This window comes from Cutaneotrichosporon oleaginosum (genome assembly GCF_008065305.1).
Source record: "Cutaneotrichosporon oleaginosum strain ATCC 20508 chromosome Unknown ATCC20508_contig02, whole genome shotgun sequence".
NCBI classification, from domain to species: Eukaryota; Fungi; Basidiomycota; class Tremellomycetes; order Trichosporonales; family Trichosporonaceae; genus Cutaneotrichosporon; species Cutaneotrichosporon oleaginosum.
In genome coordinates this window covers 1,036,660-1,058,890 of record NW_027072171.1, presented here as the reverse complement: position 1 = coordinate 1,058,890, position 22,231 = coordinate 1,036,660, and the positions used below count along the sequence as shown (strand labels likewise).

The following is a 22,231-nucleotide window of genomic DNA, read 5'->3' as shown; positions in this document are numbered from 1 at the left end:
GATAATATCAGTGCCTGTCGGCGTGTGCGAGCCAGTGCGAGAATGTATCGCGACTTCAATGGTGCATCGTTCTAGCTTTCTGCGCCGGGTCTATCGGCGCAAGGGGTCCGGGAGTCCGGGAGAAGGTGGGGGCGGGGCTGGAGGGGACGAGGACTAGCGGCTAGTTGAGCACGCACTTGTAGTCGACGGCGGCACCCGTGTTGAGGATAAGCGCGACGATGAGGCCGTACAGGCCGAGAACCTCGGCGAAAATGAGGATCAGGATCATGCCGACATACAGGCGCGGCTGCTGGGCTGCGCCGCGCACACCGGCATCACCGACGATGCCGATTGCGAAGCCGGCCGCCAGACCCGCCAGGCCGACGGACAGACCCGCACCAAGCTGGATGAAGCCCGTGTAGAGCGGCATGGGGGACTCGAGGCCGCCCGAGATGAGCACCGACACGACGAGGCCGTACTGGGGTGAGCAAGCAAGCAAGGAGAGTCACTCACAATGGCAATAATACCGGCCATGACGACGGGGATCACACACTTCATCATCATGTCGGGGCGAAGGACGGCCATCGCCGAGACTCCGACGCCGGACTTGGCAGTGCCGTAGCTGGAGGGAAGATGGGCGACATGAGGGCAATTAAACACGGCGGCGGCGAGGCGCAAGGCGAGAGCGAGAGCGTCAGCATCCCGGCACGTGTTGCCGCGGTGTAATGTCCGTACACCGATCCGTCAACTCACGCAGCACCAATACACGTCAGCGCAATGGCGGCGGTGCAGCCCATGGCGCCGAAGAACGGCGCGTACACGGGGCACAACTCGGTGTTGATCTGGGGGGCGAGAGAGGCCATGGTAGTGTCTGGGGTAAGCGCTGTCTTTGAGTCTGGATGGGCCCGGACCAGCAGCGGGTGCGGCAGCGGCAGCACTCAAGCAGCAACGCACCTACGTCCGTGGTGTGGGAGATGGACACTGGGAGATGGATGATGAGTGCGAGGGTGGTGACGGTGACGACGAGTGACGAGTGGGGGCGGGCCACCCTGGCTGCCGCCGCCGCTGGTGACTCCAGGTGGCACGCAGCGGCGCTTCGGCATCTCGCGAGGTGGCACCACGTGGTGCGTGGTGGAGGTCCTCCACTGTCGCCACCCACTCCAACATTACATCTGCATCTGGCGCAGTTTTCTATCCAAATCACTGCCGCACCGCAATGGACGTTTCGGCAGAAACGTCGGCAGAAACGGAGCGCAAGCGCGCGCGCTCTCCGAGCCCGAGTCCGTCGCCGCCGCCAGAAGCACACTCCCCCACGCCACTAGATTACCACCACCGCCCGACCAAGTTCCACCGCGCGCCCTCCCCGTCCCGCGAGTATCTGTGCACGTTGCCCCCGACCTGCTCGCAGCCGGACACGGCACAGACGTTTGCAACCGAGGCCGAGCTTGAGGCGCACCAGGAGCGCCTGCATCGCTGGATGTGTCGCGTGCCGATCCGGGACAAGCCGGGGCGTGTTGGAGAAGGCGCGACAGTGCTCGTCCCCGAGCAGTTTACGGGGCGCGGGCCGCGCGCCGGGCAGCGCTTCCGCGAGTGTGGGAAGGTGTTCCCCAACGAGCGGCTGTTGGATTTGGTGAGCGACAAGGAGGGCGCGGCTGACCGCAGCACTATACCGAGACGCACGACCCTATCGCGCGCGAAAGGCTGGAGCGGGGCGAGAAGATCGTGCGTCATCAATCACACGAGTACAGCTGACGCCAGTACGAGTGTTTTCTCCCGCCCGACCGGTGCGATAAGGTGTGTCTCACGCTCAAGAAGCGCCGGCGACATCTCATTGACAAGCACGGTATGCGGACGCGATCGTGCGGCTGCTGACGCCAGGCTATCCCAACACCTACTACTTCTCCATCACGGCGCATGGGTTGAACCGGATCACGCGCGAGGACGGGCCCGGCGCGAGCCTCATCCGGCCATATCGCCCGGCGCCGGAGCACAAGGAGGACAGCGTTGGACATGGGCACGGGCACGTACATGGGCACGCCCACGGAGGGCACGCCCACGCCGCTCCGCCTCGCCGCACGAATCCGCACCATGCGCCGCCACACCCGCCGAGCGATATGGATATCGACGACCTCACGTCCAGGATGGGCGCGTTGGAGAGCAGCCTCGCATTCGTGCCTCGCAATGTGCGGCGGGCGGCGGCGCGGCGCGAGACGCGGGCGCCGATGGAGGTGGGGTAGAGGGAGGTGGGGGGGTGCAGAGGGGCGAAGAGACGGGTGCAGAGAACGTTGGGCAGGGGAGAGACGATCGGCGAGTGAGCTGTGTAAAATGGAGCCGGCGGGTGGGTATTTGTTGACACTTCTTCTGGAGGTTCCAAGCGGACGGACGCTGTGAATCTCGCAGCAAGACTCAATCCAGCGGTCAGATCACCTTGTATGCATTATTCCGTTGTCCAGACGGCAATTAACGGAGGAAGTGGTGTTCGATCGTCACAGCACTACTGTTCTCCAGCTCTCCAGTTGTCATGGGCAAAAATAGTACTCCCAAACACGTAATAGTCTTCCGCCGGCCACTCGGCCAGTCTCCAGTCCCGCAACCCGCCGCAATAGGCCGCACGCAACACTGCGACCGCAATACAACTTTCGTGGATGCAAAATCCCACGCGCTCGCCTACGTTCATGACGACAATGGCAGATTCCGCTCGCTCAAGGTCAGAGGGACAGGAACGAGCCGTGCGCAGTCGTCCAGGTCGGGGGCTGTGCTCGCTAGGCGTCACTGTGCGTTCCGAGACGTGCATGCCTCTGCTGAGGTGAGCTGGTGCGAAAACACAGGCGGACGGGAAGAGATCCAAGAGAGACGAGGTGCCAAGCTACGGAAGACCCGAGGGCGAGTGACAAGTGACACTGATGAGACTGAAGAGGCAGAGATTAGCACGCCGTGGGTGGTGTTTAGCTTCCAGGGGTAATTGAATTGCCCCAACTGGCATTACCCCAGGGTATGAGCCACTACTCGTAGGGTGGGCAGGGCAGTTGCCCCGGGGTGCACGACGTCATATCCGTCTGTCCCTGAATGGACGTGCCGCCCCCTGAGAAGACACACACGATTGACCAGCCGCCGGCCTACCCGTTGCGGCAAATGTGGCAGGTGATCGGCTGAAACGCGCCTCATCGTGACCCGGAGCATGCCCACACCCACAGCCAAGGCGGCTCAAAGACGAGGACAGCAGCCGTCCCGTGCCGCTTTGCTTGCCGGCTGGGAGGTAGTGAGTGGCGCCTGCGACTGTGGCATCCTGGCCGAAGACGGCGCGGGAATCGCGTGACCCCCCACCTCGAGAACCTACATAATAAACGCTCGCCTCCCAGCTTCGCGTCTTTAACCCCCATCAACAACTACCTCTGCCATCATGCTCTTCGCCCCTCTCGTCGCCCTCCTCGCTGTCGGTGTTGCTGCCGACAAGCGCCAGCTCAACCCCGGAGAGATTGCTGGTCTCGTTGAGAACTTTAAGAGTGAGTCACCATGGTGGAGAGGGCGTGGGAGGCGTGGGAGGCGTGGGAGACCGTGGGACGCGTCGTAACATAGACATAGTCTGTGGGCGCGCATAGACTGCCTCTGTCCGTGTCGACTACCCCCTTGTGGCTGTGCCTTTGCTTGATTTTTCCCCGCTCACACCAGACGCCGGCCTCGGCGACCTCGTCGGCGGCGACAACTTCAAGCCCGAGGGTCTTCTGACCGGCAAGTTTGGCACGGCCGATTGGACCGTTGGTGCCAACATGACGGTGAACCAGACGGCCGACTTCCCGTCCTTCTTCGTGCAGCCCAACGCTGGCTCTACGGCCTTTGACAACACGACTCAGATGTACACCGCTGCGCTTGTGGACGCGGGCGTCGTCGGCTCCAACTCGACGACCCAGACGCTCCACTGGCTCATCAACTCGATCCACGTCAACACCACCGGCGGTGCCCCCTACGCGCTCGCCTACGAGAACGGCACCACGATCACAGAGTACGCGGGCCCGAACCCGCCCTCGGGCTCCGGCCCGCACCGCTACGTGCTCGCGCTCCTGCGCCAGCCGGCCAACTTCACCGCGCCCGCCGCGTACAGCCAGCGCAACACCCCCGTCGGCCCCTTCAACATGGCCGAGTACCTGCAGCAGACGCAGCTCGGCCCCATCGCCGCCGCCAACTACTTTACTGTCTCGAACGGCCCCATGCCCGAGAACCTCACCTCCACCTCGGCCGTCGTCTCGTCCACCCTCTCGGGCTTCACCGGCGCCGCTGCGATCCCCACCGCCGCCGGCGCACAGGGCGGCGGCAACCCCAACGCCACGACCACCGGCAACGGCAGCGCCGGCGCCAACCCCTCCAACCCCGCCGCCAGCCCCTCCGCCACGGGTGGTTCGGGCGCCCTCGCTGTCCTCGCCCCCATTGCTGGTGTCCTCGCCTCGGTCGCCGGCGCCGTCTCGTTCTTCTAAGCGCCGCGATGAGCGAGCGCCTCCCCGCCCTCGCGCCGTAGCACTGCATCTGTTTTCTTCGAGCAACCCTCCTTAATTGGCGATAATGTGCGCACCTGCTCTCCCGCTCTCGAGCGGAGGTACGATGAATGCCATGATTTGAATTTGCGGGTCTGGTGGTGGTGGTGGTGTGTGTGCTATCGGCCATTGGGATGTGCTGATGATGGCCGATGGGGCGTTGTGTGCAGCGGTAATTGTTGATCGCACAGACCTGTGTTCTGATCGATGTTCTGAATGTTCTCGCGATCGTCGCAGCAAGCGGCGTGTGAATGATCTAGACGCTTTGGATTCTGCGCTGGTTTCAAGTGTACATGTACTGGCACAAGAGCTTATCACATGCTTGATGCTTGGAGATTATTAAATGAATGAAAGGTAGGTGTTGAGGTGATCGGCGCGTTGTATCACCCTTTGTCTGTGGCCTTGTGGACGGAGCCGAACAGTGATGCAACTCTCATCATGGCTCGGCATTGCTTCGGCCCCTGCTGCGTCGCGGTGCATCATCAACGCCTGCCCGATGCCGATGCCGATGCCAACACCCGCACAGACGTTCGGAATGGGCTCGACGTGAATGGCCGATCCGAATTCGGCGTGTTCGTAGCCCGTGCTGGACCTCGGGTGAGCGTTTGGCCTGCCAAATACGAAATGAGCCATGGCATGTCAATACCCAGCTGTGCATGCATGCATTCAGCAGAAGCACCGTTACATCGCTTTCACACGCCAGGCATGCAGCCATGGCGTACGCGTGCCCGACCCCGAGTCAACGGCGTCTGACTGTCTGACTAGAGAGCGCATCGTCATAGGATATTCGGGACTGGCGCGGCCTCCGTCCACCCATCCGCAGAACGCGGAGCCTGAGAGCACAACGAGCAGCGAGCGAGCACGACGAGTGTGGCAGAGCAGTCGTCCATAGCTTCAACTGCAGCATGTGACATGCATCCAGCGCCACACTCGTGTACAACAAGCCGACCAAGCTGATGGCGCACTCCTGCCAGGCCCATGCTGCATGCTGCCATCGCAGGCCCCGCAGGACGGCGGCCATGACACGAGCGCGAGAACAAAAGAGCAGGAGGGTGGATTGAGGTCAAGCCGATTGGTGGATCTCGATGCGAGTTTGGCCGGCCGCCACACGACGGCATTAAATTTCCTCCGCCCTGCCAGCTGCCAGCCGACCCCACCGCCCAAGCCCCACCACCCGCAGGCAGGCAGACCCCCCCCCCCCCCCTTCCTCCTCCCCCGGACCCAACCTCTCCACTCGCTAGCCTCAACCCTCTCGGCTCCATCGATTCCATCCCTCTCACTCTCACTCACCACTCTCCCTCCCCCATCCCCCGCCCCCGCCCCTCGGCTCCCCTCCCAAAATGTCGCTCCTCCGCATCGCTGCCTCCCGCGCCGCCGCGCCCCGCCTCATGACCCGCGCCGCCTCCTCGTCCGTCCACGTCGTGAGCCAGAGCACCAACGCCTCGGCCCCCCTCCTCGCCAACATCGAGGCGTCCTGGTCCTCCCTCCCGGCCTCGGAGCAGGCCGAGGTCTACCAGGCACTCGAGGAGGTCCAGAAGAAGGACTGGAAGGAGCTTACCGTTGACGAGAAGAAGGCTGGTAAGTGCTTGCGCCAGTGGAGATTGCAGATTGGAGGCAGGCGAAGCAAGGCAAGGACAAGCGTGTGCAAGCAAAGCATAAACAGAGGGCGTTAGATGAGCGCAGCAAGGTTGCACGCAGCAGCCAGGACGCAGAAGGCAGCAGCGACGCCTTGCTGCCGACACCGAAATGCCTCGTCGGCACCGTCCAACCGGCGACATTTCTTTTGGCGACCCAATCTCGGGTCGTGCCGGGCAGCGGATAGCGCATCATCGCAGATCGGCGCCTGTCGTCCATCGTTCCGCGCATCACCGCCGGCGGCGTCGGCGCTGCGCCGCGTTGCGCAACCTACGCTGCGCGGTACGCTCTGCAACCCAGCACACCCCCACTCCCATCCCACCATCACACCCAACCTCGGCACCAGGCAACCTCCACCCGAGGCGAGGCGCCAGCCCCTGTGCCATGCTGCCCATGCGTCCAATCCGCGCATCCCGTATCCCCCGCCGCTTGCACTGCGCTGCAAGCGCAACGCCGCCTGTCTTCTACCCGCCCGCTGCTCGCCTGTTTGCCTGCTTGCCTGCCTGCCTGCCTGCCTGCTCTTTGCCTGTCTCCATCTGCCCCGCTCCCGCCCCATCCCACAACGCTAACCCCAGCCTACTTCGTCTCCTTCGGCCCCCACGGCCCCCGTGCCCCCGTCCTCCCCCCTGGAGGCAGCATGAAGGTCTTTGCCGGCACTCTCGCCGCCGTCGCCGCCGCCTTCACCATCTTCGCCGTCGTCCGCTCGCAGGCGCCCCCTCCCCCCAAGACCTGGAACCGCGAGTACCAGGAGCAGTCGAACGAGTACCTCAAGGAGCAGAAGTCGAACCCCATCGTGCGTCCCGCGCCGCTCCACCCGCTAACCCCAGTCCGGTGTCTCGTCCGAGGGCTACAAGGGCAAGGGTATGGTTATGGTCTAAATGCGTCCAGGGCCGAAAGTCGGAAATGGATGAATCGTATTTGCATAGCGGCGCCGATGCATTGCACGCGTTGCGTAGGGCGTGTGGGGTGGGATGGAGTGGGGGTCGGTGTGGGTGTAGTGGGGTGTGGGAAGACGAGAGGAGAGTGTCAGTGACGCGGGTTGGCGGAGGTGAGCGATGGAGGCGTGCGGAGTGGACGGCATAGCGAGGACATCCTCGGCGCTACTCTGCGTCACAGCGCTATTGTCCGCACCTGTGGGACGTGCGCCAATCACCGGCCGTGAGACATCATCGTCAGAGAGACAGGTCGTCTGGCAGGCACATGACTGCTCTTCGAGCAGGCACAAGCTCGTGCCACTCACCGGTCCGCCACGAAATATGCCATGACCATGGCGGCGGCGGATACATGTTTTACGCATCTTTACGTACCATACTGTCTAGCGCACGGATCCCGGCCGCGGCGCGAGCATCGCGAGAGGAGGGCATCTGCAGATGTCGGAGCGAGGCGTGTCTTTGTCAGGATACGCTGTTGTGGCCACGTCTCGAACTGGAGAAAGAGAAGTGGATTGAGTGCTAGGGCTCAGCACGCCGTTTCGGGGCTCACATATGAATTGCGGGAAAGGGTGCCGTGGTGGTGTCAGGTCTGTAGATAGCGTGTCAGAGAATGGCATCGTCAATGCCCTCCTCAACCAGTCTGAAGCTCCATTCCCCACTCACTCGATAGTTGGTGGATTAGTGGTTACTCTGCTCGTTTTCGCTCATATGAAGTGTGATGCATGTCTATGGTTACGCGCCGACCTTGCGCACGTCGGGCGGGATGACCTGGTTCTTGGTCTCCTCGAGGGCGAGCTTCTCGAGCCTCTCGATCGCCTTGCGCGCCTTGCGCTCCTTGCGCGCCCGCTTGGCCTCGAGCTTGATACCCTTCTCGCCCTCGACCCACTCGCCGTCCTTGAACACGCGCCCCGCCGCAACGTGATACTTGACCTCGCGGCGTGCGAGGCGGATCTCCTCGTCAAACGCCTGCGCCGCTGCCTCGGCCACCTCGGTCTCGGTACGCGGCCGGATCTGCACGCCGCTGAGGTTCACGTACTCGTTCGCCAGCACGGCAGACAAGCCCTTGTCCTTGCCTGCGGCGGTCCACGCGTCCACGGCCTCCTTGACGGCCTGGGCGCGCGCCTCGGCCTCGGCGGTGCGGCGTGCCGTCCATCCGCTCTGCTGCTTCGCGCGCGAGAACCGCGGCGACAACTCTTCGGAGAGATACAGCGGCATAGCCGCCTGCAGTGCTGCCTGTCCCCGTGCGCCGGGCTGAAGGATGTACTTGTCCGCCCAGGTCTGGTCGGAGGGGGCAGGGGCGCGGAGCGAGTTGGGAACGAGAGATGCCGGCACATCAGAGGGCGCGGCGAGCCGCAGCGTCGCGCGCTGCACGACGTCCTTGCGCGTGTCCTGCGCCGTGGGCGGCTCGGGCTTGGACGCCTCGACGACGGGCCACGGGATGTGAATCTGGCCCTTGGCCGCATCAATGGGAGCCGCGGTCGGCGCACTCGTCTTGGCAGCAAAGCGCTCCCACACGAACCGGTTGGTCGCGCGATCGAAAACCGGCGCCGACGTCGCGATGCGCGTCGCGAACACGCTCTCGGCCCCCGCCTCCTCCACACACAGCTGCACGTTCGAGTACTGCACGGGACGCTGCGTCGCGACCCAGTTCTTCTGCTCTGTCCACTCCTTCTGCGCCTCGGGCGTCAGGCTGTCAAAGTCGGGCGGCAGCGGCCGCGGCGAGTTGGCGCGCTTGTTCGTCAAGCCCTCGAGGTACACGCGGTTTGTGGTCTTGTCGACGTCCGCCACAGTGTACACCTTGTACCCGGACTCGCGGCCCTCGTCGGCATCGTTGAACTTGTCTTTTGGCGCACCGACAAGGATGCGTACTCGGTCGCCCTTGATGATGTTGAAGCGCGGGATACGGTCCTTGAGATGCACGAATCCCCGCCCCTTGAACTTGGGCACGCGGCCTTGTGTCCTGCCGTCAGCGACGCGCTCGCGGGCACAACTCACTTGTGCACAAACTTGTTGGACGGCTTGGACGTCAGGTGCGAGAGCGCGACTGCGGTCAGCTAAGCGTACGCCGGCGTGGAACTCACTCTTGCGCGCGCGCTCGAGGTTGACGGTCCGCACGCCTGTTGACATGGTGCTGGAGGGTATGACTGGCGATGCCGAGGCCGGTGTCCGAGGATCCGACTTTTGCTGGACACTCGACATTCTCGTCGGGCGGAGGTCGGAGGCGCGGAGTGATACGAAAACGTCCGTAACGACAGGTCATTGTTGCCGGAGATGGAATATTATCTCCGGTGGGCCCCGCGTCTCGGCGCGTGAACGATCGCCCCCCCCCCCTCGCGTGTCACGTTCCCGTTGTGCCGTGCCCGTTGCCCGACATTACTCCCCTCCCAGACGACACCTTCACTGCCCTCTCCCGCTCATCACTCGCCTCTTCTCTCCTCTCCACTCATCACTCCGCTCATCCACCATGCCCCCCGCCGCGCCATCCACCCCCCCGCCGCCCGGACACGAGACGCGCTCGACCTTCGCGGACCTCCTCCGGGCTGGCGACAAAGCTGTTGTCTCATATACATGCCGACTCAAGACATCTCAGGGTCGGATCGACGCCGAAGTGGTCATCCTCGCTCGTGGCTCACAGACCATCAAGGAATCTGCGTAAGCTCGCCTCCGGCATGCCGTGCGCTGACCCAGTCAGTGTCTTGATAGTCACCGGAGGGCCGCAGCCGCGCATTGCACACGCGCTGCCCGTCACCCCGTCGCTGGCAGTCGCGCTCGAGCAGGCGCCACCTTCCCCGTCGACTAGCTTCTTCGCCCAGAGCTCCAAGCCTCGTGAGTGCGGGCGAGATGTAGCTGACGGCAGGAATCGAGGTGTCGCTGACAGGTACGCCGGTGTCGATGGCTGGTCCACCGGTGCCGCAGCGGATCGAGCTCCAGTTCCCGCCCGGCGACACGTTGCGCGTCTACGCACTGGTCAAGGAGATCAGGAAGGCCATCAGCACGTCCTGTAAGCTCGCACACACTCGAGTTCAGCTGACACAAGATTACTCGTCGTCATCATATGGCTGGCTCGCGTACTATCCTGTCACTGCGTTCGGATCACCTACAAGCTCTCGCACCAGCTCCCCAGCATCAGATCAGTCTGATGAGACTGCGGTAGCGGCGAGGCCTGACGGCGAGGCGCCGGCCAAGCCAGAATTAACAGAGAGCGAGCCAAAGGAGGGCGAGACGGAGCAGTACCCAAACCCCTACGTGGAGGGTTTCTCGCGGCCAGGCTTCCTCCGCAAGCGGCTCTTTGCCCGACAAGAGAAGTGGTCGGAGCGCACGCCCGTCAGGTGAGCTGGACGTTGCCGTCCTTGCTGACAACAGCATCCGCATTGTGACCTACAATGTCAACGACCGCGTCCCGCCAGCCGGGACGAAGGAGCTCGCCCCAATCCTGGGCTATGGCGCCGAGGACATACTCGTCGTCGGTCTGCAAGAAGCAGATCTTCGGAGCCAGTCACTGCTGGTGTCGCAGGGTGACGAGCGTGCAGCAGCGTGGGAGGTCGCCATCTTTAACGGGTTACGAGAGAAGGAAGATGCGTATGAGCAGGTGGGTTTAGAAGCGCGCCGTGCTTACCCTGCCAGGTTGCCGTGATGCAGTACGTCGGCGTCATCTTGCTCGTGTTCGCCAAGAGCGTGATCCGGCCACATGTGCGCATGGTGCAGACTGCTGCACGCGGGATCGGTATTTGGGGCATCGGGGTGAGTCTAACCGTCTTCGATGCGGCTGTCTCGCTGACAAGCAGGGAAACAAGGCAGGTGTGGCCTTGCGCATGAAAATCCACGACACCACTGTCTGCTTTGTCAACTCTCGTGAGCCTCCCACCCAGGGCACTGCTGACCTCAGACCTCGCAGCATTCGCGTCTCAGCTCTCCCGCAGAAGGCTCGACTACCAGGCGCTGAGGACGACATTGACGTTTGATCAGATGCCCGGGTTACACCCACCCACCGAGGCATACTACCCCGACAGTGGCCAATTGGCCGTGGACGACTGCGACGTCTTGTTCTGGTTTGGTGACCTCAATTACCGCCTCGAGCTCGAGCCTAAAGAAATACACGCCCTCCTCGAGGCGCGCCAGTACGAAACACTGTTGACGGCCGATCAGTTGAGGACCGACATGGCGGATGGCCACTCGTTCGTCGGTTTCTCAGAACCCGAGATCAAATTCAAACCCTCGTACAAGTATGTGCATGGCTCGGTTACGCTGGATCCGAAGCGCGCGCCAGCGTACTGCGATCGTGTGCTGTACACCGCGCGCAACGGTGAGGTCACGCCAAACCGCTACGCTTGTCACGATGTCCTGTGGTCCGACCACTTGCCGGTGACCGCGACGTTCTCGCTCGGAGCTCGGGTTGTCGATCAGACGAAGCGCTCGGACGAGCTCCTCAAGTGCCAAGGCGAGCTCGACCGTTTGGACGAAATGTACCGCCCTAGCCTGGTGGCCGACGTGGAGGACATCGAGTTCGGCGATATCCTCTACCGCCGCCCAGTGGTGCGTGAGCTGACGCTGCGCAACACGGGCCGCGTACCGGCAGGCTTCTCGTTCCGCGAACCCGCGCCAGGCAAGCCAATCTGCCGGCCGTGGTATTGGCCGTTCCCCGCCGCGGGCATCGTTCCCGCCGGCGAGGAGGTTGTGCTCAAGCTCACCGCATGCGTTGACGAGACATTGTCTGCTGGTCTGACATGCGGAGGGGAGATGAGCGACGTTCTCGTCCTGCAGGTCCAGGGCGGCAAGGACTCGTTTATCACAGTCCACGGGTCGTTTGTGCCCACCATCGTTGGACTGCCACTCGACGTCGTGCCCGAGCTTTCGGACGTGATCCGCAATGTGTCGCTGGCAGAGCGCAAGGCTCTACTTAACGACTCGGAAGAGTGGAACGCGCAGGAGGAAAACAGCTTTGGCGATGAGCTGCCGGTAGTGGAGATGAAGTCGCAGGACACGGAGCGGGGTGAGGACAAGCTGGCAGGAGACAGCGAGAAGGCATCGGGAACAGAAACGGAAGCCGAGACGGAGTCGGAAACCGGGCGCAAGTCGGCGTCGCTGGATCCCGCAAGCGCCCTTCCATCAGACGGGGCCTTGGACACAGACGACGCGGCATTCGACGTCGCACAGCTTGCGCTCGACGCCGATGTCTCCGGACCACCCTCCAAGGCCCCTACGCCCTCTCCCTCCACGCCCGCCCCCGCCCCCGCCTCTAGACCCAAGAACAAGCGCGGGCGTTCGGGGATCACACGCCCGCCGCGTGAGGTCTGGCGTCTCCTCGAACGGCTGATGGAGGCAGGCAGCGTCGAGCAACTGTGGACGACGCCGCCTGACTATCCCGCCGTTCTGTCTGTGATTGACGTGAGTCTCCTCTTCTCCTGCTCCCTCTAACCACAGGCACTCGACACCGGCGCACCCCTCCCGGACGATGTGCACGCGGTCGCGAATGCCCTCCTGCACATCCTGTACGCATTGCCGGAACCGCTTGTGGCGGAGAGTCAGAAGTGGGCGTGCCGCCTCGTCATGAGCCGCGACGACGCATACGCCGTCCTGGAGACGGTGCAGGGTGTGCATGCTAATGTGCTCATTGGGCTCATGAGCGTTGCGCGGCTGTGCGCCGGTGGCGAGGAACTGGACAAGGACTCAGGTGAAGCAACGATGACGGACGAGCTGACATTAGTGCTCGCGCTCGCCACGGCCATCTTTGGAGGACCGGTCAAGTATCGCGAGGGCCTTGTGTTGGGGCTGCTGCAGGGATGAGTGTATCTGTAGACATCTTGTAGCTATGCAATCCCAAGAACCTGAGAGACGGCGGGAGTTGGACTGACAGCCTTCCGTCCGCTGTTTCCGCCTCTCCACCTGCCAAGCTCTACTGCTTTACATGTCTTGCACTACGAGTGGCAATTTTGATACAGGTATGATTTTCGACATCTGACAGCTCGACGCACTGAACGCGCGCGACGCCTACTGCTCGTTGACAAAGCACGCGGCCATGCCCATGCCGGTGCCGATGCACATGGACGAGACGATGATCTTGGCCTTGGAGCGCTTGGCCTCGGCGAAGGCGGTGGCGATCTGGCGGGCGCCGGTGGCGCCGAGGGGGTGGCCGAAGGCGATGGCGCCGCCGACGGGGTTGACCTTCTCCTGGGGGAGGCCGACGTGGATGATCGACATGAGGGCCTGGGACGCAAAGGCCTCGTTGATCTCGTAGATGTCGACGTCCTCCTTGGAGATGCCGGCCTTGGAGAGGACAGCGGGGATGGCGAAGGCGGGGCCGATGCCCATGACCTTGGGGGGCACGCCGACGACGGCGTTGGTGACGTACTTGCCGAGGATGGGGAGGCCGAGCTTCTGGGCGACGGAGCGACGGGCGAGGAGGACGGCGGCGGCGCCGTCCGTGATCTGCGAGGCGTTGCCGGCGTGCGTCGTGCCGTCCTTGGAGAAGGCGGGCTTGAGCTTGGCCAGCGACTCCTTGGTGACGCCGTCACGGATGCCGTCGTCGTGGTCGACGACAATCTCCTTCTCCTCCTCGCTCTTGGGGTCGATCCACTTGGTCTTGACGGGCACAGTCTCCTCCTTGAACTTGCCGGCCTGCTGCGCCGCGTACGCCTTCTGGTACGACTTGGCGGCAAACTCGTCCTGCGCCTCGCGCGAGACCTTGTACTCCTTGGCCACGTTCTCCGAGGTGATGCCCATGGGCATCAGGCAGTCGGCCGCCTCGGGGTACGACATGATGTCCTCCGAGAGGGCGGCGGGCATGGTGCCCGCGCCGTAGTGCTCGGTCATGGACTCGACACCGGCGGCAATGCCGATGTCGTAGTCGCCAGCCCTGATGGCGTTGGCAACATCGACGACAGCCTGGAGACCCGACGAGCACTGGCGGTTGAGCGAGTGCATGGGAACGCTGGTGTAAATTGTGAATCTCCGGACTGCTGAGTTTCACTCACGTGTAGGGGATGCCGGCGGCGAGCTGAGCCATGCGGCCGATGGTCGCTCCCGAGCCGGGGGGCAGGACGTTGCCGACGACAATGTCGCTGCAAGTCAGCTTAGTCATCTTGGCGTTCAGCGTCAGCCTCTCGCACTTACCCAATGGCGGTGGGGTCAACCTTGCCGCGCTTGACCACCTCGACGAGGACAGCCTTAAGGAGGTCCTCGTGGAGCGTGTCCTTGAAGCCGCCCTTCTTGGCCTAAATGTCAGAGCGATCATAACCAGAGCGTGTTGGTACACACCTTGGTAAGCGGGGTGCGAACAGTCGAGACGATGACAACGTCATCGGCCGAGTTCATGAGGAGGCGGGCCTTGCCGAGGGAGGGGAGAGCGTTGGTGATGGACTGGAGGGGCGACATTGTGGTGGCGGGTAGAGGAAGAGGGAGAGAGAGAGTGAGAGTGAGAGTGAGAGATGGAGAGATGCAAAGATGAGATGAGGAGGCTGATGAAGAGTCGAGGACACGATGGAGGGAGCCGGGTCGAGCGGATAGCCGGAGAGTGACGCGCTCTTTCCCCTCACAACACGGTCATCCATCCCGCTCGACGAATATCCGCCTGCTTTTATTTCCGGCTTTATCCCTCCCTGCAGTCACCCCGGGCCGCGGGCTGCCATCGAGAGCGCGCGCCGTACTCGGTCAACGGCCGCCGCCGCCCCGCGCCTTCCGTCTGCATCTACGGTACAGTACGCTCGTCCCATCGCCGCATGGCTTGGGCCCTGTGCGATCTGTGAGCCGGGTGGCATGCGGCTCGCATCAGCCGGCTGCAAGTGGAGGTGGAGGCATGCTCGAGAGATCGCTTCGCCATCCATCCCCGCAAATGTTTGTGCACTCTCACGCCCCGTACAGGCCGTACATGTACAATCGAGACCTCCTTGCCTCTGTTCTCTTGACCAGCCTCCCTCCGCTCGCATCAACGCCGTCCTCACAATGGTACATACAGCAGCCCCAGGCCCACTGCAACATCTAAGCGCGTCCGCAGACAGCGTTCTACACTATTACAGGCTCATCCCAAGAAGTTGAAGCAGAACAGGTGCAGCGCGATCGACGCAGCGGTAAAGTCGGCAAAGGCGCTGTATGTCAGCATTCCAGCGGCTGGGCTGACCAAGACGGCCGCGTCGAGATAACCGGATGGTCGAGGCGGCTGAGATCGGCAGCGTGCCCGAGTCTCGGGCCATGATCGCGCCCGAGGTATTCAGTGGCAGTTGGAGCTCGACGCTGTGACCACAGGTCTCCAATCCAGGCCGAACAAAATGATAGAAATCAAAGGGTGGCAGGTGTCTGCGATTCCACGACCCATCCTCCAAAGCTCGTACGCGTCACGCGACGCTGCGATCTCGCTCCGCTCATTTGGCGCGGGCCATTCTCGCAGCCACTCAAAAAACTCACCGCTCTTGGGACACGGCCTTGAACTCAGCATCCCGCCCCGGCGCGACCTGGGCGCGCAGCCCAGCAAGTAGACAGAACTGGCCGACAGTGGACCCGAAGCTGGTGTTAGCTGTGCGCCAATAATCCTGCATTGCAACTTTGCGCGGCGCCAAAGCCCGGGGTGTGTGACGTGCAACAGCACCATCGAAACTCACCCGCCTACAAACGCCCCGTACGGGTGCGAGGTAACGAGAAGGCGGTAGGCGAACTGCGTAACGCCAGAGATGATGAGGAAGAGGAGGAAGCAGTCGATGAGCTTGACGCGCGCGGGCACCGTGCTCTTGTAGTTGCTAACGAGCGTGTTGACAGACGACTGGAGCTGCTGCGTAGGTGCTGAGGCGGGCATGATGGAGAACGAGTGTGGTGAAGAGTCGTGTCGCGTCGACGTTGTCGTCACTGAAACGTGGACGCCTATGTGGGGGCCGGATAAAGTGCTCAAAAGTGGAGGACCGAAGTCGACCTTGTCCGATGTCCACTCCGCATACCCATATTGCATCTATCACAATGGCCAGCCGTCCCCCTACGCTCCAGGAGGCTTCGGACTCGTATTACCCCAAGGGGATTGTGAGGCTGCGCACGCCAAAGCTGACCCCAGCACGAGTCGCCCGCGCTCAAGCGGGCCCGCCTCCCGTACCAGATCCGCAATGTGCTCACGGGCGGCGGCATCGTCGCCTTCATCGTCGGCGTCTACTTCTACTCCATCTCGGCGGTCAAGCAAGACGACTTTGTGAGTTTTGAAGCTAGACGGCTATGAGCCGGAGCGTTTGGGAGCCCAATGAGACGGCGGGTAACGCTGACACCAGTCCGATGTCGTCGACCTTCTCCCGCCACCGGAGGAGCGCGCGAAGATGCGCTCAATTGAGGACGAGCTGCGCGACAAGGAGCTCGGCGTTGCGCCCATCGCCAGCGAGCTGCCCAAGCCCGCAACACCAGTATCGGGCGGGACGGGCGTCATGGCTTGGCTGCCCAAGCGCCTCGACCAGGTCGAGTGGCTGCATCGCCGCGGGTGGGTCGAGACCGGCAAGGGCAATGTGATTGTGTGGGGTGCGCCGAACGTCGACAACATCGGCAACATGCGCGACTCGTTCCCTTCCGCCGGGCCTCGCCGGGTGTAGAGCGCAGGTCTGAGCGCGGCGCGAGCCAGTGGAAAGTCGTCCATCTCATCTCTGTATGGCGTACAATAGCATATGACACTTCTCTCCCTTGCGTATCGTGTGCGCTTCATGCGCACGAAGTCTGCAGTGAAAAATCTCCCCACGTTGCTTGTCGAGCCTAAACAGCTGGCTACGGTTGTCAGCGATGGAGCGAGGACGACGAAAGGAACACTCACGCGCAGCGCACGCAGGCGCTCGGCCAGACGCCCATCCTCCTCCATCGGCCCCTCAGTCTGCGCGGGTGCCGCGATCTGCTCCGTTGGAACCTTGGCCTCGCCGAGCCCATGCTGGATCTCGAGCCCCGCCTCGTCCGCCACCTGGTTGATGAGGCTGTCGACCTGGTCCTGTGGCGTCGTGAGTGCAGTCGTGTCGCTCATCGTCGACTCCATGTATGACGTTTGAACATCAAGGTCATTGAACTGCGATTCGAACTTGTCCATGACCATGGATATCTGCATTAGCGCACCCACGCAGCACACGTACCCGCTCGAGGTTCATGCTCTCCATCGCCTTGTCCATCCCGCGCACGACGTTGGCCATGCTACCCGTCACCGTACGCATCGTGACGGCCGTCTCCACGCGGCTGGCCACCGCGTCAATCCGCGACGCCAGGCGAAGAAGGTTCAGGCCCTCTGTCTTCTTCCGGATCGCATTCTGTGCGTAGATGCGCGCTCCTTCGGTGTTACCCTTCTGCAGCGCCTATAGTCAGCTTCCACGACACGCTGTAATCCTACAGCCTTCAGCTTGTTCTTCTCAGCCGCCTCGTCCTTGTTCGCCTTCTTCGCCTGCCGTTGCAGCGTCTTGGCAGTGAACTGGGTTAGCGGAGCGGACGGGCCGGAGTACCTTGAGCTGGAAGAGGGCCTCTGGATGTCAGCGCGCGGCTCGAGCTAACAACATGGAAAATAGACGCACTCTCAAGATTGCTCATCGTGTGAAGGCTGTTGTGAGTGGGGAGTGGAGAGATAGGAAAGATGGAGAGATTGAGATGCAGTGTCGGCCGGATGTTGGTTGATGGATGTTGCCGCCACCCAACGTCGTCGGTGGGTAGCGTCATCACTCAATTGAGATTTGCTTCCGCTCCACGCCCGCAATGTATTGACCGCGTTGATCCATGACCCGCCAGAAATCAACCTCTTCAACATCTCACCATCTCCACTCGCTCTTCTTGCATCAACCAACTAGTCGGCGTCACTCGCGCATCACAGCATCTTGGCAGGCAGGGCCGCCACTCCTCGCCATCACCCGCACCTGTCTTGACCAGCACTAATATCATCACCGACGTGGCCGGACCCGTCACCCCGCTCCCATATTCCCATCATGATCTCACTCCTCCACCTTCTCTCCTACCTCGGGAGCATCACCGCTTTCCTCTTCGTCACGCTCTCACTAGGTGAGTCTGTGTTCATCTCTTAATCTAACAGCAGCAAGCGGACTCCTCTGGATCGCCGAGCTCATCGAGGAGCACTCTCGTTATGCGCGCATCGTCGGCGTCCGCTCCATTTACGTGAGCTAATCGCACTGGCATACCTAACCTCAGGTCATTATTGTGCTGCACGCGCTGCTGTACATTGTCGACGGGTTGCCATTTCTCCACATCGTCTTCTCGATCTTCTGTCACGTCGTGTACCTGCAGCACTTCTCGTCTGGGTCATGGCCCTTCATCTCCCTCACCTCGCCGGTATTCATACTCAGCTGTGTGCTGGTTGTCGCGGACCACTTTCTCTGGTTCTTCCACTTTGCCGGCGTCGCACAGGAGGCCAAGCGCGCCCGCGCGGCACGCTACCGCTACTCGCAGCAGGTGGTGCGCGACGCCCCATCCTTTATGGACGTGGCCGCCTTCTTCGCGACTTGCGTCTGGTTCATTCCCCTCTTCCTTTTCCTCAGCCTGAGCGCGAACGACAATGTCATTCCGTCATTTGGTAAGCCAACCATCAACCCCGGTGCTGATGGCAGACACGTCCGCACCACCCTCGCCGATGGGGAGTACTGTCGACCTTACGCAGATGAACCAGCCCGCGTCGCCACGCCGAAGGCTCATGGGCGCGTCACTCGTCAAGACTGTCCTCGCGCCCATTGTCAGTCTGATTCCACGCGGGAGACGGAGCAACCACGGCATCATCGCCCCCCCATCACCTCGCGTCATGTCCCCTGCTCCCGGTCCCCAGGGTTACTCGCCATGGGGCGGCGACTCGCCAACTTCGACGCCGCCATCACGACCACCGATGACCCATGAGCATAGCTTCGGCGCTGCTTCTGGGAGGCTCACGCCGCCGCCAGCGTCAAGGCCACCCAAGTCGCGCTCAGCGAGTGCGCTTAACTTGAGAGAGGAGAACGGGTTGACGTCGCCCACGCGAAGCAGGTCGACCCTACCCGCTGTCGACATGGGGACGCGGAATAAGGCGGACTGAGAAGGTGGGCTGAGGGGAAAGGGTTTCCTCCTTGACTGTAGAACGATGCATAGACTGGATCCTGAGTAGTACCTCCTCTCGCGCATTCTCACCATTACCACTCCTCGGGCTCGTCGATCCACTCGCCTGTGCGCCGCAGCTCACGTTCTCTCTCCCGCAGCACGCGATATCCCTTCCAGCGCCCGATGACTGCTGGGTCTTCCATGCGGCTGACACCGAGCTCGCGGCGCAGCTCTCCGATCCCCTGCTCCCACCGCTTCTCCCAGTACACGCCGACGAGTGACCGTCCCGCGGCGCCAACCCGAAGTGCCCACGGCGCCCAGTCTGCGCGCCACATCTCGCGCCGCTTCGCACTGAGCCGCAATGGCCCGAAGGTGCTCGACAGCGCAGCGGCCGGCAAGCCCATGTTCGCCCACTCAATGACCTGGCGTCAGCAGCTCTCTCCCCCCTATTATACCTTGAGCGTAAGCTCGTGTGCGAGCGTGGGCGGCAAACAGAACAGGGTATGGTACAAGTCATGTGTCTGACGATACCGGAGCATGGTGTACGCGAGCGACGGCGAGTCGATATACCGGACCTATCATCAGCCTTGCCTGCACTCCTGCACTCCTGCACTCCGTCATACCTCCGTGCGCGAATCAGGCGTAATCCCATCCCGATCGAGCCACTCCACATACTCGCGCCCGACCGTGCCGCGCCGCATCCCGCGCAAGCTATCGAGGTTCACTGTGCGCGAGCTGACGACCGGGCGGTCGCGCAGGATCTGGCGCCCCTCGGGATGCGCGGCCATCGCGTCGTGCAGCCGCGGAAGAAAGGACGCGGCGGTGCTCTCGCTCAGCGTCGCGATGAGGTCAGGCCGGTTCGTGTAGTCCATGACGCCGACGACGCCACTCCCGACGGCGAGGAGGGCGTTCTGCGCCGCGTTCAGCGGTACGTGCGTCGGATAGTTCGCACCCGGGGGAGTAGGACCGGTCGGCCAGGACGCAGCGGACGGGGAGGTGGAGAGCGCGCGCGAGAGCGCAGGGACGGCGCGCGACAGCGACATGATATGTGGAGGACGTGCAGCGTACTGCGAGCTCACTTCCGAGATTGTCGGCCGTCATCGTCGTGTGCCTGAGGAGAGGCAATACGTGTATATCCCGCTGGGGATAATCAAGATCAAGCCGGAAATACCGGGAGCCTCGTTACGAGCATGCGAACCGCGCGGGTCCTCGTTCCCACCACAGCGTCCCGCGTCTTGGCTGCCTCGTAACGAGATCGATAACACTGTTCCGCCCGCCGCGACACTGACTTTTCTCTTCTCATCGCCCGCTCACTGGGCTTACGCCGGGGTTGGGCCGCATGCGTCCTAAGCGCCGGCCGACGAAAGCGGAGCACTGACGCTGAGCTGGACACTGAACCTCACCTTATAAGAGAGCACCCACCTGCCACACTGACCAGACTCACCCATTTGCGTTCAATATGACATCCCACACCATCGAGCTGAAACCGCTCGGCGCGCGCCGGCGCTCCAGCGTCCGCCGCGACCTCCCCTCACCCCCAGCCTCGGTCTACTTCCCTCCGTCGAGGGACGCAGCCCCTCTCCCCTCCCTCCCAACCTCCGCGACGACATCAGCCGCGCCCTCGGCCGCACCCTCGCGCTGGGGCTCCATGACGGACCTGACGGCCGTGTTTGACGAAGAGGCTGAGGTCGGCACGCCTTCTTCAAGCGGCCGCTCATCCCCCTTCGACTTGGCGGGCACGGAAGGCGTCGAAGCCGCGGCGGCCGCGGCCGCCCTGCATCCCCCGGACGTGGGGTATGGCGCATGGACGTTCCTCCTCGCCGGCACGGTCATCGAGCTCCTCGTCTGGGGCTTGCCATGGTCCGTCGGCGTGCTGCACGAGTACTGGGCGCGCGAGATGTTCCCGGGCGAGGAGAGCACGCTCACGCTCGCGGCGACGCTGCAAACCGGCGCGATGTACATGACTGCAGCCATCGGCCCGTAAGTCTTCCCTTCAGTCTTGACCTGACCTAACCCCAGCCTCTTCACCACCTTCCCGCAGTACACGAAACACATGCAGGTGCTGGGCATGATCGTGGCGTCGATCGGGCTGATCGCCTCGGCGTTCGTCACGCGCGCCTCACACCTCATCGTGACCCTCGGCGTGCTCTACCCCTTCGCGGGCGCGCTGTACCTCCCCTGCGCGACGCTGCTGTACGAGTGGTTCCACGCGCGCCGCGGCCTGGCGACGGGCATTATGTTCGCCGGCACCGGCGTCGGCGGCACAATCTTCCCGTTCGTCACGTCCGCCCTCCTCCAGCGGTACGGGTACCGGGCGACGATGGTGTCGATCGGCATCGCGTTTGCGGGCCTCAATGCCATCGCGCTCGTCTTCGTCAAGCGCCGCATTCCGGTGCCCCGTCGCTCCCTTGCTTCCTCCCTCAAGCGCGAGCACCGCCGTAAGACGGACTGGTCGTTCTGGCGCCACCGCTCGATCTGGATCGGCACAGCCATCATCCTCAGCACGAGCATGGGCAACTTCCTCCCCTCGCTCTGGATGCCGAGCTACGCCGAAGCCGTGCGTGCACATGCGCCGGACGGCACCGCTCTCGTCGCCATTATGAACGCTGCAAGCGTCCCCGGAAATACACTTACTGGATATTTGTCCGACCGGCTGCCAACACGCATCGTCGTGACCCTCAGCTGCACGCTCGCGGCGTTTGCCTGCCTCTGCCTCTGGGGGTTGGGCACAAGCGAGGGTCTTCTCGTAGGATTCAGCGTGGTATGGGGTGTCACGGCGCTCAGCATGGTCGGGACATGGAGTAAGATGATCACAATTATTTCCAGTAAGTCGAGCAAAGAAGGGAAAATGGTCAAAACAGCTGACAATTCAGAGGACGACCCCACCCTTCCAACCTTCTCCTTCTCCTTCTTCACCATCCTCAAGGGCGTGGGCAACCTGACCTCGGGCCCAATTTCAACTGCGCTCCTCTCAAAAGGCCCGATTGGGGGCAAGGGCGCTTACGGCGCCACAAACTATGGCGGCCTGCTCATATACACGGGTGTCATGGCGCTCGTTGGCGGTGTGCCCGCCATCTTCTTCCCGACAAAATAGAGACTCTAGACGCTAGAACGCTAGATCGTAGACAGTCCGTATCTAATGGCATGGGTACAACAGGG

General features: G+C 62.7%; 12 protein-coding genes across 12 annotated transcripts; 6 read left to right on the top strand and 6 right to left on the bottom strand.

Moving 5' to 3' along the window:
• Nucleotides 1–160: 160 nt before the first annotated feature.
• Nucleotides 161–842, bottom strand: COLE_02120 (uncharacterized protein; the record flags this gene model as incomplete). Its single annotated transcript, XM_018423236.2, has 3 exons — nucleotides 161–457; nucleotides 493–601; nucleotides 733–842. The coding sequence occupies 3 exons, from the start codon at nucleotides 840–842 to the stop codon at nucleotides 161–163; spliced, it is 516 nt and encodes a 171-aa protein (XP_018278658.1).
• Nucleotides 843–1,195: 353 nt separating this feature from the next.
• On the top strand, nucleotides 1,196–2,216 carry COLE_02119 (uncharacterized protein; the record flags this gene model as incomplete). Its single annotated transcript, XM_018423237.2, has 4 exons — nucleotides 1,196–1,609; nucleotides 1,642–1,701; nucleotides 1,738–1,822; nucleotides 1,858–2,216. The coding sequence occupies 4 exons, from the start codon at nucleotides 1,196–1,198 to the stop codon at nucleotides 2,214–2,216; spliced, it is 918 nt and encodes a 305-aa protein (XP_018278659.1).
• A 1,163-nt stretch (nucleotides 2,217–3,379) lies between these two features.
• On the top strand, nucleotides 3,380–4,448 carry COLE_02118 (uncharacterized protein; the record flags this gene model as incomplete). Its single annotated transcript, XM_018423238.2, has 2 exons — nucleotides 3,380–3,482; nucleotides 3,649–4,448. The coding sequence occupies 2 exons, from the start codon at nucleotides 3,380–3,382 to the stop codon at nucleotides 4,446–4,448; spliced, it is 903 nt and encodes a 300-aa protein (XP_018278660.1).
• A 796-nt stretch (nucleotides 4,449–5,244) lies between these two features.
• COLE_02117 (uncharacterized protein) lies at nucleotides 5,245–5,526 on the bottom strand (the record flags this gene model as incomplete). Its single annotated transcript, XM_018423239.2, has 1 exon — nucleotides 5,245–5,526. One exon carries the CDS (start codon nucleotides 5,524–5,526, stop codon nucleotides 5,245–5,247), a length of 282 nt encoding a protein of 93 aa, XP_018278661.1.
• A 319-nt stretch (nucleotides 5,527–5,845) lies between these two features.
• Nucleotides 5,846–7,018, top strand: COLE_02116 (uncharacterized protein; the record flags this gene model as incomplete). Its single annotated transcript, XM_018423240.2, has 3 exons — nucleotides 5,846–6,083; nucleotides 6,716–6,933; nucleotides 6,968–7,018. The coding sequence occupies 3 exons, from the start codon at nucleotides 5,846–5,848 to the stop codon at nucleotides 7,016–7,018; spliced, it is 507 nt and encodes a 168-aa protein (XP_018278662.1).
• A 786-nt stretch (nucleotides 7,019–7,804) lies between these two features.
• COLE_02115 (uncharacterized protein) lies at nucleotides 7,805–9,199 on the bottom strand (the record flags this gene model as incomplete). The annotated part of the gene is made up of 3 exons (XM_018426689.2): nucleotides 7,805–9,032; nucleotides 9,068–9,116; nucleotides 9,154–9,199. 3 exons carry the CDS (start codon nucleotides 9,197–9,199, stop codon nucleotides 7,805–7,807), a joined length of 1,323 nt encoding a protein of 440 aa, XP_018278663.1.
• A 337-nt stretch (nucleotides 9,200–9,536) lies between these two features.
• On the top strand, nucleotides 9,537–12,856 carry COLE_02114 (uncharacterized protein; the record flags this gene model as incomplete). The annotated part of the gene is made up of 10 exons (XM_018427556.2): nucleotides 9,537–9,724; nucleotides 9,765–9,898; nucleotides 9,930–10,073; nucleotides 10,110–10,401; nucleotides 10,436–10,661; nucleotides 10,697–10,813; nucleotides 10,858–10,924; nucleotides 10,959–12,457; nucleotides 12,494–12,743; nucleotides 12,777–12,856. The coding sequence occupies 10 exons, from the start codon at nucleotides 9,537–9,539 to the stop codon at nucleotides 12,854–12,856; spliced, it is 2,997 nt and encodes a 998-aa protein (XP_018278664.1).
• Nucleotides 12,857–13,060: 204 nt separating this feature from the next.
• On the bottom strand, nucleotides 13,061–14,443 carry COLE_02113 (uncharacterized protein; the record flags this gene model as incomplete). The annotated part of the gene is made up of 4 exons (XM_018423241.2): nucleotides 13,061–14,000; nucleotides 14,044–14,130; nucleotides 14,183–14,283; nucleotides 14,327–14,443. 4 exons carry the CDS (start codon nucleotides 14,441–14,443, stop codon nucleotides 13,061–13,063), a joined length of 1,245 nt encoding a protein of 414 aa, XP_018278665.1.
• Nucleotides 14,444–15,086: 643 nt separating this feature from the next.
• COLE_02112 (uncharacterized protein) lies at nucleotides 15,087–15,854 on the bottom strand (the record flags this gene model as incomplete). Its single annotated transcript, XM_018421385.2, has 3 exons — nucleotides 15,087–15,153; nucleotides 15,470–15,568; nucleotides 15,664–15,854. 3 exons carry the CDS (start codon nucleotides 15,852–15,854, stop codon nucleotides 15,087–15,089), a joined length of 357 nt encoding a protein of 118 aa, XP_018278666.1.
• A 2,125-nt stretch (nucleotides 15,855–17,979) lies between these two features.
• COLE_02111 (uncharacterized protein) lies at nucleotides 17,980–19,070 on the top strand (the record flags this gene model as incomplete). Its single annotated transcript, XM_018426691.2, has 4 exons — nucleotides 17,980–18,052; nucleotides 18,087–18,166; nucleotides 18,200–18,581; nucleotides 18,616–19,070. 4 exons carry the CDS (start codon nucleotides 17,980–17,982, stop codon nucleotides 19,068–19,070), a joined length of 990 nt encoding a protein of 329 aa, XP_018278669.1.
• A 94-nt stretch (nucleotides 19,071–19,164) lies between these two features.
• On the bottom strand, nucleotides 19,165–20,115 carry COLE_02110 (uncharacterized protein; the record flags this gene model as incomplete). Its single annotated transcript, XM_018423242.2, has 3 exons — nucleotides 19,165–19,494; nucleotides 19,528–19,647; nucleotides 19,696–20,115. The coding sequence occupies 3 exons, from the start codon at nucleotides 20,113–20,115 to the stop codon at nucleotides 19,165–19,167; spliced, it is 870 nt and encodes a 289-aa protein (XP_018278670.1).
• Nucleotides 20,116–20,720: 605 nt separating this feature from the next.
• Nucleotides 20,721–22,166, top strand: COLE_02109 (uncharacterized protein; the record flags this gene model as incomplete). Its single annotated transcript, XM_018420370.1, has 3 exons — nucleotides 20,721–21,052; nucleotides 21,092–21,897; nucleotides 21,946–22,166. The coding sequence occupies 3 exons, from the start codon at nucleotides 20,721–20,723 to the stop codon at nucleotides 22,164–22,166; spliced, it is 1,359 nt and encodes a 452-aa protein (XP_018278671.1).
• Between the last annotated feature and the right edge of the window lie 65 nt (nucleotides 22,167–22,231).